At 35.5% G+C, this 18,619-nt stretch overlaps 1 protein-coding gene and 1 non-coding gene across 2 annotated transcripts in view; one reads left to right on the forward strand and one right to left on the reverse strand.

Annotated features, from left to right (window-relative positions):
* Positions 1-11,706, reverse strand: part of LOC149064937 (uncharacterized) — a 64,832-nt gene extending 53,126 nt beyond the window's left edge. Inside the window, exon 1 of the mRNA XM_089255069.1 lies at positions 11,135-11,706. Within this exon, the coding sequence (XP_089111195.1) occupies positions 11,135-11,180 (46 nt within the window). The 5' untranslated portion in view covers positions 11,181-11,706. The remainder of the gene's footprint in view (positions 1-11,134) is intronic.
* On the forward strand, positions 9,717-9,788 carry TRNAE-CUC (transfer RNA glutamic acid (anticodon CUC)). Its single transcript has one exon. It is a non-coding gene; the product is annotated as a tRNA-Glu (tRNA).
* Positions 11,707-18,619: the final 6,913 nt, after the last annotated feature.

The following is an 18,619-nucleotide window of genomic DNA, read 5'->3' on the forward strand; positions in this document are numbered from 1 at the left end:
ATTCGTATTGAAAAATAATATGCAATTTCGAAATTTAAAATGCATAATTCAATTTTCATTTTCTGGGTGAATCAAAAGTCATTGAATATATTAAAAATCTAAACGTCAATAAATAATAAATGTATGGCAAAGATAAGAACACATAATGCTACAAGAGCTTGATATAACGCCAGGTTTTTTTTAAAAAAAAGCGAAAAGCCCTCCAGATGGCTCACCATACGCAGAAATTGTTTTCTGTCTTAAAATATCAATGAACAAAAGAAAATGTGTAGCACTGTATTTCTAAAATTTGTATATTTTCGTCTCAATAGGTGTAGTAGCATCATCTAGTGGATAAAATTCTAACCATTTTTTTTTCGATTTTGAAAATAATTTGTACAATAAATAATGCTTATTGCATTGCTTTTCTGTAATTATTTAACAAAACATAAATTTCTGAATTATATTTTCCAATTCGAATCACGGTTTCACTAAAAATTAAGTCATTTTAATTTATATAATAAAAACAAATATTAAATTATTACCATCATCTTTTGTGCGCCAAAATGTTTCTTGTTACACATTCTCGCTGGAGGTATGTGCTGAAGTTAGTGACTAATGGCAAAGTTTTGGGTGGAGACCAAGAAAATTATGTAAAACCAATCTATATGTTGATCTCTTTATATCCACAAATTGTAACTACAGTTTAAATTATGTCGGTGAATACGGCCTTTATTTGGTTTCTCACTCAATGATAAATGGTGGTGATGGATTGTAGCAAGTGAATTAATTGTTTGCCTGTGAATTTTCCGGGTCGGTGAATTTGTACGATTCTCACATATATAAACGAAATAAAAATTTCCCTCTTTGAACCCCATGTTTACGCGATGACCCCAACGCCATCTGTCTTCCGCAAGTTGGAATAAAATTTATTCACATCAATAAATTCAGACAAGAGATAAGGAGGTTAAAAGTTCTAAAAATCTCGAAAACGTCAACCCTTCAATTGCCAAGCGCTGAAATACCCCAGAGGAGAAAAATTTCGTTCACGGAAAAATTCACCGACCAACAATTCATCGACGGAAAATTCACACACAACTGTTCGACACGAGACAGTAAGCCAGTAAGGGCGGTATTCACCGACATGGTTTGAACTATAGCCACAATGTTTGGATGGGTGATCGACACGGATTGGTTAAAAACCTGAATTTAACCAATGCGTGTCGATCTCCTATCCGAAAATTGTGACTATAGTTTAAACCAGTGTTTCCCAAAGTGGGCAATATCGCCCCCTGCTGGGCGATGGGATAATCCAGGGGGGGCAATAGAAGCTATGGACTTAACATAGGATCCTGTGGGTACACTTGAATTAGGGGGTGATGTGAAACAGAAATTTCTGATGAAGGGGGCGATGGAACAAAAAGTTTGGGAAACCATGGTTTAAACCATATCGGTGAATACCACTGTAAGTCTGTCACTCGCTCATTCACCCAAGTCGCTCGCTCTCACTCGCTTACTAACTAGGTCGTTCACTCTGTTATTGCTTGACTCGGTCGCTCACTCTGTTATTGCTTGACTCGGTCGCTCACTCTGTTATTGCTTGACTCGGTCGCTCACTCTGTTATTGCTTGACTCGGTCGCTCACTCTGTTAGTCTTTGACTAGGTTGCTCACTCCGTCACATACTCAATCACCAGATCACGCACTTACTAACTAGGTCACCTATTTTCTCACTCGCTCACTCACTAGATCACCGAGTCTACCACTGGGTCACTCACTCACTAGGTCGCCCACTCATTCACTAGGTCAATTGTTCTACCACTAGGTCATCCACTCTGCCACTCGCTTACCCACTAACAACTGTATAATTTACTGACTCACTCACTTGTTCATTCCTCTTTTACGGTGGTATTCACCGACATAGTTTAAACTAGTCACAATTTTTGGATAGGAGATCGACACGGATTGGTTAAATTCAGGTTTTTAAACAATCCGTGTCGATCGCCCATCCAAAAAATTGTGACTATAGTGCAAACCATGTCGGTGAATACCGCCCTTAGTGAGCGAGGGAGTGAGAGTGAGAGACCTAGTTAGAATGAGCGAGTTACAGAGTGAGTGACCACGTGATTGAGTGTGTAACTGAGTTAGCAACCCAGTGAGTTGATGATAGAATGAGTGACGTAGCGAGTAAATGGCAAAGTGAGCGACCTGGTGAGTGAGTGACCTAGGAAGTAAGTCAGATCAAGTAAGAGAATTCCAAGGATAAAAATTTTTTTAAATAAAGCGTAAATGGAGGAAAAGAATGGGTTTTATCCGTTACTTTGAGCTGTTTTTTTTCATTTTTTCTTCGATGTTTAAATTTGAATATCACCGCTAATATTGCACTTAAAAACTTGAGAGTTCTTTCGTTGGGCTCAGAAGAAACAGGACAACATTCTAATTGGAAGTAAGAGAACAGGAAGCCATATAAAAATTTAGATTATTTTTATTCTTATTTTCTGACACACTTTCTTTTCTTTCTTTCAAACCGAGCACAACTCCGGTGAATCGCCATGGGCAATTTACTACCGATTGAGTTTTTCAGAAAGTGTGAGTGTGTGTGTGTGTGTGTACCTAGCAGTTTGAGTGCGCATTTAGTATTGCGTGTGGTTTTTCAGCGATGCCATCTATATTTCAGAAGTGAAGTGCAATGATTGAATAATTGCACCGCTTGTCGTCCTCTGTGGAGAGACTTTTTAACGGGGAGGTGGCCTCGCATTCTCGCCTGGAATTTGGGAACCACAGGAAAAACAAGCTTTTGTGACACACTATATACACTCTCAAATTTCTAAATTGGTACAGGGTGATTTGCGGACACACATATTTCGAGAATTTTTTTAAACTATAACCATATCTCTACGCATAGGGGATATAGACTTTTAAGTCTGGGGGGGGGGGCGGGAGGCACGGTCATTATTTGTGGGGGGGGAAGGGCATGATGATGATGTCAATTCATGTATGCATGTATACATTAGATCAGTCAACTTCACCTTTGACGCTGGGGGGGGGGGGGCAGTGCCACCCACGCACCCCCCCTCCCTTCCGTATCGCCGCCCATGTCTCTACGACAAACGGTTGGTGATATAAAAGCCGAATTAGGACCAGATAACCGACTCCCCAAGACCTGTTATAATGCCCTTTTAAAACGCCCCCCCCCCTCCACTTCATAATGACCGCAACTGGGCTTTTGATGTTTTGAATTTGCAATATACAATTGGACTCCCATTCGCTTGGGATCTGCAGGTCACACCGGAGGCGCTCAAGAAATATATTCCTACCATTACAAGAGACACATAGACCTAACTATTCAAAACGATCTTTCATCAATTTTGAGACCAATTAGATACGCTCACTAATGAAATATTTTTCAGTATTACACATCAGAAAATTATCTGTTTTTTAATATACCCATATCCTGGAAACGCTTGATTTTTCAAATTAGGACGGATGATGATCTTTTACGTGTTCCAAGCGGATGTGTCTTACCAAGTCCTGACGAGAATAGCCCTAATTGTAACTTTAGTCATTTCTTCGACGTATTTCATATTATTTTTGAATGCCCATTGTTTAGTTCTGTGGTATTTGGTCAGAACATGATAACGCCAAAATCACATTTTTGAGATATAAGCATTTTCATTGCCATTTAAAAATCAAAAATAAAGCACACAGACAAATACAAAGGAAAATATCATACTTCGCTTCTAATTGGTTATAATTGGCAAGACTTACTTTCAGATCAAGAAGCCATTTTTTGGAGAGATATCATGTTCTGACCAAACACCACAGAATTTGCAGAAAGCTGTCCCGTTAAAATCGTGTATTTACCGCAATCCAACCAGACAAAACCTAATTTTTAAAACTTCGCACCTCTCTGAATATCAAATTGAAAAACTGTTTTATTTTTTTATAAATATTGTGAAGTTCCTGAATTTTTTAAATCGAACTGTATGTGTGTGTGTTCTGTATCCTACCACTGGTATTCTAATGATTTGTAATTTATTATTTGTATATTTTATTTTTGTATGCCATCCTTGCGTGGGTCTGGTCCCATGAGAACAAATAAATTATTATTAGTTATTAGGACCAACGGGATAACTTGTATATAGTGCTTTTATTTGTAAAATATAGGAAACTCGTACTTTGAGAGCAGCACTGCATAATAAAGGGTTAAACTCCATCGATCTTAGCTAGCACGTCCTGTAAATTAGTACCTTGAATATTTAATTATGCATTTTGTTTCGCGTCAAGTTGAAGGTAAATGCAAATGAAAGAAAAAACTTTTTCAGTACATGATGAATTTTCCAATTTTCGCAATTTCCTGACGTAAGAAAGAGAAAAAAAATAATTAAAAACCGAAAAAACCCACTGACTAATAATGAAATAAATTGAAGAAAAAGGGCGGGGAAGAAAACCCCCCGAGGCAAAATTCCCAGAAAAGTAATTATTCTCAAACCAAGGAAATTTGTCAGGAAATGTATGGCGTCGGTGCCGAATATCGTATGACTTGATTTAATTACTGGCGATTTTGTTGAAAAGGAATAAATATGAAATGTCTTTTTAAATATTTTACTTTCAGAAAATGAACTACGTGCTCTACTGACTTTTAATTATCTGTCTGAAGATGACTCTTTTGCTTTAATTTACTCAAAAAAAAGGAAACATTACTCGTTGGTGATGGAAATAAAAATTCTTATCCTGATGAAGAGAATTATTTTAGTTCGAACATAATTATCCCTCACGTATATATTACTATTGAAAAAAATTACGTACGATGGTTTTTCATTAACTTTTTTTTGAGAATTTCTTTCATTATGTGAGATATCTTCGGAAATAAAATCCAATACATTCGTGAAATATAAAACCTTCCAGTCAAGCTAGGAAAAAAAATCGGTGGTACAAAAATTATTATCAGCAAATGCTTTGAAAATATTAACAATATTTTTTTTTCGTGATTAAAAGAATGGATAAAATTGATACAGAATAGAATTATGCGTTTTCATTTAGATTTGACATGCCGACGTTCAGTCAAGTGTACATACTTTGGACCGCGGAATCATTTTTGGACAATTTGGAGCTTTTTGTTTTAACATGTTGTGGCCCTGATGGTTGTTGCAGATTACGTTTAAGGCAGGTGATAATCTTTGAACGTGTTTCGGTTAGGAAAAAGTTTTTCATTTGTTTCCTGTAAAGCGCTAAGTTTTTTTAATGAACTATCGAGGTTTGCACCACAGTTACGTTTAGACATGGAGTTTTTGTGATTTAGAGAAAATGTTAAATTAGGTCTTCCCTATAGATACAAGAACAAATACAAACGCGAAGGTCAAAATAGGAAAATTTCCCAGTGAGCTAGCTGAAAAAAGATGCCCATAAAAATAGTGGATGCCACATATAACCAAAGCACAGCAACTTAATATAAAACCTATATCACGAAAGAAAAAAACAAGTAATTAATTATATAGAATACACTGCCCGTAGAAAAGATTAAGGTTGTCTTATATAAGTATGGATACCTTCCCCAATATGTTTAATAACACTTCTTTTCAAACGTGTCAATCGCGATAGAATTCACGATCCCCGTAGGTGAACTATTCCATTTATTAACATCGCTATTAGAGGGAAAAACTCCCTGCGACACCGCACCTTGAAATTGTCCCTTACTAAACGGTACTGGTGTCCCTTGTCGTAGCAGTCGTTGGACGGTGTATTAATAACCCATGGTCCGTCCTATCCACCACGTTGAAAATTTTAATCTCTTCGATCATATCCCTGCGACACCTGCGAGTTCCTCTAATGTAAATATATTCAAGAAATCAAGTCTGAGTCTCAAGTCTTAATTCACAGCTCAAGCCTCGTGTGTCAACAAGTGTACTCATAGCTCTAACTCTGCACCCTCTCAAACGAAGTCTATGTCCCTCTGCATAGCTTATGTTCTCCAAAACCTTTTTTTCAAATGGCATTATTTGTTAGTTACAGCACGGCTTCACCAGGGCTGTCTTAGGAGCATCATGAGCCTCTGGGCCAAGTGATTTTTCTGAGGCCCTACCTGGAAAATTCACGAAAAATTCAACTACTTCTCGTTTTTATGAAGACCCCCCTCTTCTCTTGAGGGCCTAGGGCCTTGCCAGGGTGAACGCATGCGTTAAGACGGCACTGGGATTTACAAAAAAAAAGTTAAGTTTGTCTAAACTCGGGACGATGTCCCATGTTGGACACATTACATGGAACTACAAATTAATTACATAGGAATGGCCGTAGATGCTAGTTCAGATGGGCTGTTCACAATCTGTTTTATGAAAAATTACATGGGTAAAACATATTTTCTCTTATTTTCTGATGTTGATTGATTATATTATTGAAGAAGTTTCAATTAATGAGATAAACGGAATTGTGCGTGAAATTTCTCGGCGTGTGGTCTGAGGAATGCTACACTTTTGTCCTCTAGCTTTTCAAAGGAACGCCACGGAACCCTTAAAAATCCCGGAACCCGATGAGCTTTCAAAGAAGACAATTTTCTTGTTACTGACACTCACGAAGCTGTTCTTTATTCGGAATTTTAACGAGATGCCTTTAAAAAAATCAGATCACCCTCGGATGACTCAACAACTCAGGCTCTACTCTGTATACTTATTTTCAATATTTTCTGGAAGACTAATAAAATTTAATTTTACCTGTTTATTGGTTATGAACAAAAGTAACAAACAATGGCACAATTGTTTTCATGATGAATGAGTTTACAAAGAATGGACGTTTTTGAGCTGGGAATGAAAATGCTTCCGTGAGAATTTTTTTCTGCGCAGTAAGTTAATTTTTTATTTCAATAATTATACAACCCCTTGCAACATGAATGACGTATCTGAGTTCTATACATTATTTGGATAAGTTTTCTAACTGGAAGTATGCCTCGGTGTTTGTCATATGCCCAACGGTTCGCCAGTAAAAGACAGCAAGGATAATTATGTAATCACCCTGTACACGTTCGTCCTACGCATATAATTGAATTCTTAGTTTACTCAAAATGCCGCATTGAAAAGTTACTACAACTATTCAACTCAAAACTAATTTCACTAATTTGATCATAAATATATTAACGATATAATATATAATCATAAATATATTAACGACAACTTAATGTGATAGTAAAATATTTTCACAGAGAACAAACACATCATTTAATCGAATTACGAAAATGACATTCGAAGAACATTGGTCTTTGTTTATTTTTCGTCTTCGATTAATAAAATTATCCAGATTTCATTTTCCAATGACTCTTATGCAAATGCATCGCATTTCTTAACATCTCCGATGGTTTTTAGAAACAAAATTCTGAAGGCTTGTGGTTCTGATACTGAATTGAAGACTCTACTATTGATGTTTCAAACAACATAACGGATCGTGAACATTAACATGTAAAATTTGTCCAGTAATTAAACTGCATTCCAATTATTCAAAAATTATCTCTGAATATTCAGTAACCATTTTCTATCAAATATTTGTTTTTAGAAAACAATATAAGAATAATTAAATAAAAGTTAAATTTTATCCTGGAAATGTGAGGTGCTCCCTTGGACCTTTTTTCTCCCCCAATCGCGGGGTGCTAACATTCAAAAACTCACTTTACGTACTTTAAACAAGCTATTCAATTCAATCTGAACATTTGCGATTCCCAAGAATCAGTGCTATGTTTGTTTTATCAAGGATATGTAATTAGTAAGCTCTTATCCAGATAATTAATGGATAAAAAATTTCATTCTTCTAAGTAATTAATCAATGAATAACATCTCAAGTTCGTATATCATCGAAAAATATTTATAAATTATAGAAATTAATTTTATGCATGGAACATAAGATTATAAACATATACATAATATTTGAAAGCAATCATATAAAATTAGATACTTTTGTCCTAATTAATAATTAATTAGACCTATGAAAATAATTTTTTTTATCCATATTAAGGCGAATATGCGTATGAAATTACTTTATGTATGCAGATTTATAATCAAATAAAATTCAGTTTTTTGAAACTTAAGTGAGTTTGCTAGTTGAGCAGTGGATCATAGGAATAATGAATAAAATTATAGGTAGAAGTGATTTTAACCTGTTTGTATTACAATATAGCGTTTTATGCGTTCGGTATTTACGGTATTCAAGTACTTTTTCAGAATATTTAATTTTAACTATAAATATTTCATGGAATTTTTGAATACGTAAGAAAGTTGGTTTAATTTAATTTTGAGACGTTTACTTTTTTTACGTCGTCTTCAAAATACAGGGGGATTGCTAAATTCCTATTGCCGCATTTTGCTGGCGAACCGTTGGTCCTAGAGGCATATTTTCAGTTAGAAACAGTATCCAAATAACGTGTGGAACTCAGATACGTCGTTCATGTTGCAAGGGGTTGTATGGTTATTGAAATTTTAAAAAAAATTAACTTCTTAAACGGACACCCTTTCCTCAAGAACCCGATTAGACTGACCCGTCTCTCCTGGGGCCAACAAAAGAACTCCTACGTTTCTAAGTGCGATATCAACTGAAATATTTGAATTCAAAAATTTTTTAGGGAAATTCAGAAAGAACAGTTTAAGCTAATGGACAACGCTTTTTTCTTTCCCTCTTTTACGCTGTTCTTTTCCAAATTTCCTTTGTTTTTGCATTCAAATATCTATGAAAATTTTTCTCTGCGCACTTAGAAACAGGGAATTTTCTCTATTGGCTTCAGGATAGACAGGGCAACAACTTTATTTTTAAGTTTTTCAACACAGGGTGTTCATATAAAGAGTTTTTCTTTTCAATTTCAATAACTGTACTACATGAATGATGCAACCTTGCAACATGAATAAGTTCTACACGTTAATTGGGAAAGTTTTCTAATTGGAAGTATACCTGTAGGATCAACGGTTTGCCAGTGAAATCGGTGACGTTTAATTAAGTAATCACCCTGTATGTGCCCCGATTTTGGAATATACGTGTGAAAGATATTTTAAACTAGAGGCGTACCTCCCTGAGGAGACGTCAAAGTTTCTCCGGGAAATCCCTGGAACTTCCAAATTTACACAAAACTTCGATGTTTATTTTTTTATCATTATTTTGATGATAATATGCGAGGGCATTTCGATTTACGAAGCTTTTTTTAAAAAAAGCTTCTGAAGATTTTTGGAGCGTAGGGCAAACTTCTACAGTAAAAAGTTTGGTAACGCTGATGGAATAGGGTGACCATATTTTTTCTTTCAATAGGTATATATTGTTGGCATAATATTGTGGCATTATATATATTTTTTGCACCGTGGCCCACGTCTCCTGAGACGAACCAACTTAATGCCCTAGGGGGACAGAGCGGGGGCCACGGTCGGTCCGTAGGCATAATATTACGGTACACGATGAGTTCATAATTTCGCAATACTATATTAAAAAGTGGTTCGAAAAAAAAAGAGAAAATATGCGTATTTTTTTTAAAGAATGACAAGGCAGCGGAATAATGTGAGAATGAAAATTTATATTCCATAAAATGCAGAGCGATGCTAGAGTTTCCATAACTTCTCGCGTATAATCCACAGATTCAAATTTCGCTACTTTGATGAGGAGGAAGGGGATGCCATCGCATAGTCCACAGTGGCGTATAATCCGCATGCGAAAATTTAATGAAATCCCAGTCACATTTTTTTGTAGAGGAAATGTCAATTTTTCCACTCTTCTTTAACGTCCCACTTGGTCTAGTGGTTAGGATACCTGGCTCTCACCCAGGAGGCCCGGGTTCAATTCCCGGCGTGGGAAGTGTTTTTTCCAGCGTGGCCCAGAGTCAAAGGTGGAGTCGTCTGATCTAATGTATATATGTCTATATGAATTGGCATCATCATCATCTTGCCCCCCCCCCCAGACTTCCAAGTCTATCTTAGCCTAGGAGTGATATGCTTATAGCCCGCCTGGGACTAGTGTCATATCTATACGCAATCTATAAATCTTCAAAAAATTAATTTTTGCGAATATATTTGAAATATTTATTTCTAGTAGAAAATTCACAGTGGTAAATATAAGCCACACTAAAAAATTTGATGGATTGCGGATATACGATACAGGAAAAAAATATGATACATATATATGCTACTGTAAATGTGATATAAACCCGGTTATTACATGTAATTTCCGATTTATCATTTGTCGGTGATTACTTATATCTCTTGGCCGCAAATTACTGGTGAACCGTTGGTCCTAGAGGCACACTTACAACTAGAAAAGGTGTCCAAATAACGTGTAGACTTCTGATATGTCATTCATATTGCAATTGTGTAGTTATTAAAATAGAAAAAAAAATTCATTTAATCATCATGTTCTGAGAAATTTGGTTAGAAAGTTGTTGCCCTGTCCCTCCTGAGGCCAGCAAGAAAAAAGTTCCACGTTTCTAAGTTCAATATTCACTAAGATATTCGAAATTCGAAAACCGCTGAATTGCAATAGCTCAGCGAATAATTCACTTAGAAGCATGGGATCTTTTATTTTGGCTGGGCTCAGCAGGGACTGGGCAACCATTTTCTCATTTGGCTTTTGAGGACAGGGTGTTCGTATCAAAAGTTAATTTTTCAATTCTAACAACATAACCCCAATATGAATGACGTGGCTGAGTTGTACACGTTATTTGGATACTTTTTCTTAATTGGAAGTATGCCTATGGGATCAACGTTTCGCCAGTAATTTGCTCTCAAGCTACTCAAGTAATTGCCCTGTACATACTGTAAAGCGCAGTGATCGGTCACCAAATTTTATACTTTATTACATTCTCTTCTCGAAGATTGAGTCCGAGATATGCTGCTATATATTTCATTTTCCAATTATTTTTTATCAACATAACACCGAAAAATTACTCTATTTGCATTGACTTTCATAAAATTAAAACTAATTTTTTTGTGTGTGTGTTCACGACTGTAAATAATTTCACAATTTATGCTTCCATAAAGTTTAACAGATTCGCAAAAAAAAAAGCTCGTAGGGAAAAATTAGTACAACCGAGAGCAATTGACGAAAATAGGGCTAGCGGTCAACTGGTCAACCATTAATTGGTTATCGATGGTTGATTGCACATGAAATATTGGTTCACGATAAAATTACGGTGTATCAAAACTTACTTGTATGAAAGTTTAACATCCAGTCACGTGCAATTCCCCACTTCATCCATTCGCATGAGTGTAATGTCTTAGAATATCCTTATGGCATGTGCATAATGTGCTAATTGTAATACGCATTTTTCCAATAAGCTAATTTTCTGACGATATTTCTTGCAGTTTGAACAACCATTAGTATTTATTGCAATTATATCAATCGAGTATAGCTAGATGTATGTGCGCTGATGAAATACGGTTGAATGCATTTTTTGTATGGGAATCACACAAAATTTTCTAGTCACCAAAATCGCCATTGGCAAAAAATTGCCATGGAATAATTTCTTAAAACAGCACAGTTTTCTTAACATTCAAATGAAGCATATACTATTTATCTACATCCAGAATATTTATATAAAATGAAAAATATTTTCATGGATCAAGACACGTGTCCACATTCACATTTCACTGAACCATGAGTTCAGGTTATTGTCTTGCGTCGAACTATGATTAACAGTCAGCATTCGACTCCCTAACAAGTAGAGAAAAGGGCATTTCGTGGCAGAGAATGTGACTTCCTCAATATCATTTTTGTTTGTACGTTCGTGCCAATATGCCGTATTATTCATGTCCAAAAATATATTGTATACCATCGTATTAGCAAATGTCAACGTTTCATTATTTTTCTTTTATTATTATTATTATTTATATATTATCAGTAGCGATTCATGGCTCACGCAATTTTCATGGAAAAAATTCACGCCCAGAATCACGTGATGCATCCACTCAAAGCCTATTGGGCATCATCATTAGCAGCATGTGGCGAAAGACCTTCTATATATGCGTACACGACCACCACATAATCATCCATTTGTCGTTCGTCCATCCCCGTTATAAACATGAACAATGGTAACGGAAAATTCGAATCAATGGTAGTATCATGGCAACACGTTGTTTTGAAAAAATATTCAAACATTCTCAATTGAAATCAATGGAGAAAATATTAAATAATATAATATCTATCCGGTTATAATCTTCACAGAGAACAACATCCACAAACACGGAAGATTTTAAACACTCTGTAGATCATCCCAAGACTCCGAGTCATCCAAGTTCCAGAGTCATCCGAAGTCAGTCGTCTTCTAAGATTTGATTCCGAGGCATTTTTCCTACCGTGTGATAATTTAAATTGCCTCAAAACGGAAGGGTAACACATCGATCAATCCCAACCATGTTTATTTCCGTCTCTAGGGGAAACAGGAACACACAAAAATAATATTACGGGAGAAAAATCCCAATAAGGTGACGTAGCCCTAAAATCGTTTATTCCCCCAACCTATCTCATTCATACTTTACGAGCAGTTACTCCACATTTCACTTTTTGGCATTCATTAGACGTCCATTCCCAACGTATAAGTAATGAAAAAAAAAAATGTATATGGACAATAACAAAGTTATCGGGAACCTTCGAGGATAACACACGTGGCCGACATATTCTTTTTTCCACTAAAAAAATACCCGCCTAGATCTCTGGAGTTTCCCCTACTATACACATTAATTATTGATGATGCGCCTTGGAAAAATGGCAATCCCTAGAAATCAAGCATCACAATTTCTGGATGAATACCCACATGTAAAATTACTTGGAAAATAAGCTGGTTCTGAAAGAGAAAAAATACCTTGAGGATTTCTTTCAATTATTCATGTCGCTGCATCCGTACCGAAATAATTCAGATTCCCTCCTCGTGTGATGTTCGGAATGAAATATTTATGGAAAATTTCTCGAAATTATCATGGTTGGAAATAATTTGCTCTCTTCATACCGAATAGTATATATTTCTCGTTGCTAGGTATGCACGTGTTGTTGCATTGATTTGAAAAAAACGCATTCTCTTAAATATTCTATTTTTTTTATCATGCCAAATTATTCATGAGAACGAGGAATTTTAATTTTCTCATTCATATGATATTCATATATTTTTACACTAATATAGGATTTTATAAGAAATTTTAATTGTTTTCTAGTTTAGTCAATGCGATTTAATTAAGTTAAAAAAAAAACATTAATGGAGTTTAAAAGCAAAAAAGGTTATAAATATTTCAGTAAATATTCAAATTTTTGAAAATGATTGATAATTGGAATATTTATGTATAATTTCCTATATTTATGTATTAGAATTTATTTAAATAAATAAATGACTTTTGGAATATATTAAGAAATTTTCTGAACGAAATGTAAAAATTAAATTAGAATTTTTGGAACCCAAAAAGCTTTAAACTTCTTTCAAACAACTTAAACAACTAAACTTTTTTTTAGATAAATAATTATTTCGAAACTAACAAAAATAAACTTTCTGAAATAAATAAATAAACATTTTTAAAATAAGTAATTTTTTTAAACAAATGAAAAAACACAATTTTGACGTAAATAATTTTCTCTGAATTGATAAACTTTTTTTACATGAACAGTCTCTTTTATTTCACCAAATAAATAAATTTTTTTCAATTAATAATTTTTTTAAACAAATAAATAAGCTTTATTTTATAACAAGTAAACATTTTTTTTTTGTAACACATAAATCAACTTTTTTAAAAAATATGGTTTTTTTTAAAATAAATATTTCATATTTTTGAAAAATAATTTTTTCATACAAATACAAGCACAAAGGCAACAACAGGAAATTTGTCCTGCGAATTGGTTGAAAAAAAATGCTCATAAAAAATATAAATCTCAAATATGTTGATGTTATGGAATGCAATTTCAGTATTGAGCTCAGCGCCCTCATCCGATAATGTGGACTTTTTGTCAATTGCTATTTGTCCGTCGTACCGTACGCATGTTTGTATCTTTGTTAATCCCGCTTTACTTTATTATGTGTTATAGTAAATGTTTATATTATACATAATGTGTGTCTATGGATTCTTTCACCGACGTATATAAATTTAACCAAAATATAGCAACCCGATATAAAACCATATATCAAAAAACACACTTATCTCTCAAACAAATAAAAACAAACATTTTTAAAACAAATAATTTTGAAACAACAGCTCTGAAACAAATAATTTTTTTAGAAATAAATAATTTTCAAAAGTCGATGTAAATAAATTTTCATTACATGAAAAAATATTTTTTTACAAATGAATAAACTTTTTTTATATAAATAAATTTTCTTAAAACAATAAATAATTTTTCTTTAAGAAATAATTTTTTTTTTTTTGAGACAAATAAATAAATCATCCTTTCATCAATTCATTCATCAATTATGTCATCGTGAGATGTCGGAATTATAATCTACGGATTTCGATTCCAAATATTTCAAGAAAATTCCACAAGGTAATGAAATCGGTTAACAGTTCAAAGAAATTATAGACAGCTGTGAAATTATTAGATTCGGTAAGTAATAAAATCAGATGTGTTTTCCGTAATTGTAAGGGAAAAGGATTATCAGTCTCCAGTCATTCCCCCACCAAATCACATTGGCGAAGGACTTAAGCATCATAATCCTACGGAAAACCCATTTATATCCCATTTCCTTTTTATAAATGTGATTGCGATGTCCCGGGACCGAATTAATAAGTTATTATCACGAAGGCCGTTGCTGATAATCTCGGTCGTTTCTCATCGAAATGATCCGGATATGAAAAATGCTCTTCCTAGACGAAAAATTATCATCTCTGCATTAATTTTCGATCTTATAACTAATCGTTTTCTGCTAGCTTTGAGTTTGATTTTAATAAATTCCTGATTGAATATTTTCCTAATATGCGAGAAATACGTTGCTCTAGTGCATAGTTTCCCAACCTTTTTTCGTCCCATCGCCCCCTTCTTCAGAAACATTTTTCTCCCATCGCCTCCTAAAGCAATCTAGCCCGTAGGATCCTATGTTGCACCCCTAGCTTCTACCGCCCCCCAGGAGTCACTAACGCCCACGTTGGGAATCACTGCTCTAGTGCATGGTTCTTGACCTTTTACGACCGAATTATGATTTGAATTGATGTTTTTAACCCTTTAAGCAGAAATGACGAGATATCTCGCTTCCATAACGCCTCTAATTTTAACACTGACATGCCCATATATTTTGTAAAAATAATATTTCGATGGAAAACTTTTCCCTATAGGCCTATTCCTTGTTTGCAACTGCTAAAAGTCGGAAGGAAACCTACTTAATTACAAACGTATATGACATTTTGAGGGGGGGGGGGTTTAGTGATTTATAATTGCCGCTTAAAGGGTTAACTTTTTCCTATTACGTTTCTCCTTATAATCCTACAGATCAGAGATATCAAATATAAGATTCATTAAAAAAACTCCTATATGTTTTCTGGACTTGCCGATGTCCATAGAAACAACATTAAAAACAAAATAATTGCAATAATAAATTTCATTCGTCCTTTGAAAATAAGTGTTCATCCTAATCATTTGCACCGGAGCCTGGTAGCTAAGGTATGGGTACCTTGTATTGAAAAGTGGCGAGGACACTAGAAATAAAAATTCAGAAAAGCTTCACATTGAAATACGGGAGAAAACGGGATATTTTTATTTAAAAGAGCGGGACGGCCGCGGAAAAATACGGGAATGTCCCGTAAAATACTGATCATGAGATCACCGAAGAACGACCAATAACTATAACACGGGGGTTCTTAACCTATGAGTCGCAACCCAAACTTAATCCGCAAGAGCTTTCGAGATGGGTCGTTCAAATCCACTAACAGCCAGGAATTCTTGGAATTATTGGTGTATGCGCTACGACCATGGTCGCGCACGAGGGGTGAGGCTGAAGTGACTCCTGTCCGAGGGCGTCCTTCTAACCAAATCATGGCTCAGCACTCTGCTTCAATAAAGACATTTCTTTCAGGTAGTCGAAGAAGACCTGGGGCATGATGGGAAACGTGAGTGTATGTGTTGTGAACCTAAAGTGAAGTTTGTTTCTGTGTAATGCTTGTTGTAGTGCTGCCCTCGGCCATAAGTTTTTCGAACTATGAGTAAGTGTAAAGATTGAGTAATTGTATCGTCGTAAGCCTATTGCTTTCTGTGTAGCGGGACTTTTTAACGGGGAGATCAGCTCGCAACCACCACAGCGGCTTAGCCCAAGGGCCTGAGATGACTTCCATCATATATTTCGTTTTCTCACACTATAAATTCAAATATGGAAGGATCCGTGGCGATTCGGGCCCACCAATGATCCCAGCCCGGGGGGGGGGAGGGCGGCCGCTGCACGATGTGCTGGCCATGGTCACGAAGCAAACTTGTTTCGCACGGGCTTCCCAAAGGAGTAACACGAATCCACTCACGTTCTTGGTGATAAATACACTTATTGCGCGTCACTGGTTTCACTCATTACGAAAAACAAACAGTACCATGGGTCGCGAAGCGGATGTTGTTGCTGATTTCGGGTCGCGGCTGGAAAAGTGTTAAGAACCCCAACTGCAGCATAAAACCTGATCTCCACAAAAGTATGATTTCTCAGCAATTGTTCAAAATTAACACGATATATTTTTCAAAATTCTGGTAAATAAGGACCTAAAAGAGAGAGATAATTATTGTGTATGATGCATGAATGTCTCTGAATTCGCATGATGCGTAAAAGGTTATTCCCACAAAATTTTAATATAAAGGATATTAAGTCAGCCCGAAACTGAAATCCTCGCCCCGAAGGAAAATACAGAGCGCTCATTTCCCGTTCATTCATCCTTTACGCTTCATATGCTTTATTACGCTTTCTTGATCAATATAAGTTGGAATATGTTAGTTTCTAGGATATTTACTTTATATACTAAAGCGAACAAACCTTCGTGGATTTCTCCCCTGTTTATTCCCACGACTGCAAACTCATTCCATAAAATGCTTCTTTGCAAATGAAGATTCTAAGCGTTCGCTCGGGGAAAAAAAACGCGCAAATCTTAGGACTCCTAACTTCGGATCTAATATGACTTTAAGAGTTCACTTCATACGCTTTCGATAGGTTTTTCCGGAATCATCGATATACCACTACGTTCGAAAAGTTCTGAGACTTATTTTATTACGGAAGAATGGATATACGGGTAGAACCTGTTTATTTGGTGTTTTCTCTTAGAAGTAACTACCCTATGCGATTACGTGTTTTTTTCATTGTTAATACAAATATGTAAATGCTGATTGCAAATTGTTTCTTGTCACACCTACGTCGCTGCTTGCTGTACTTCTTCGGAACCGGAGAATCGTTGCCTCTTAAGCAAATTCTTTATCCGAGGAAAAAGTCACATGGGACAAGATCAAGGGAATAAGCTGGTTGTGAATGTATGAGAATGTGATGTTTGGCAGATAAAACCTGACACCTAGGAGAGGCCTGTGAGTCCTTAAACATCTGCATGAATAGGTGAGGTGCAAACAAACAGATCTGTAGAAGGCAAAGTCGTGGGTACTCCATCACGACTATGCACCGGCCCACAGGTCTTCGCTGGTGTCAGATTACCCGTCAAAACATCATATTCTGATACTTTCACAACCAGCTTATTCCATTGATCTTGTTCCATGTGACTTTTTCCTCGGACAAAGAATTCGCTTCTCGGTTAAAGAGACAACGATTCTCATGTTCCGAAGAAGTGCAGCGAGCAGCGACGTAGACACTGGAAGGTGTAACAAGTAAATGTTTGCAATCAGCATTTATATCAGCATGAACAATGTTAAAAATGCATAATTGCGCACAGGGTAGTTACTTCGAAGGAAACATCAAATAAACAGATTCGATCTGTATATTCATTCTTCCTTAATAAAACACGTCTCGGAACTTTCTGAACGTAGTAGTATTTAATAATGACGAACGTTCTTTTGGTTTTATCGAAGATTTCCCATGATGAGACCATTCTCGTGGTGTTTCTCCAACGAAACTCGTTGTTTCTCTGAATTTTTGTCGAAAACTCAGAATATGGTAAAAAATAGCTACACCCACACACACAAAAATTCATCATTAACGAAAATATTTGACGAAGATTTTGTTAAGCAATACGGTGGTGGAAGAAGTAAAGCACGGCATGAACCTAAGAAAACATTACAACAACCATGAACGAATAAATAACCAGAAGAATCAGTATTAGACGCAACACTTTCAGGGAAAAAAAACCCAGTATAATTCTTAAGGACGACATTCCACTGTGCATGAAACGTAATATTGTAGATTGTAGTACGATTTTTGAATTTTCATGTGCCATTAACCGTCATTTCCACCATACATAATACGAAACGTATTTTATCAATAAAGGTATGTACTAAAAAAAAAATTTTTTTCTTCCCTCCCCCCAGCGAAAATTGCAAATTTTAAATACGATGTAAATAAAAAAAATCATAAATTTATATTCTAATGTGACATGAAAAACAAATTTATCAATTGGCGTTAAGAGATTTCTCCCGTAAGATCAATTGGACACCCATCCTGAAAGGGGAGTGGTAGAAAGTCCTAAATCAACCCTCTGAGTAAGGGAGAGGGATAATTTCCCCCCCCCCCCCCACACACACACGTAATACCGTCTGAG

This window comes from Pholcus phalangioides, unplaced genomic scaffold (genome assembly GCF_987345545.1).
Source record: "Pholcus phalangioides strain wild (caught in Gottingen) unplaced genomic scaffold, Ppha-v1.0 ptg000042l_1, whole genome shotgun sequence".
NCBI classification, from domain to species: domain Eukaryota; kingdom Metazoa; phylum Arthropoda; class Arachnida; order Araneae; family Pholcidae; genus Pholcus; species Pholcus phalangioides.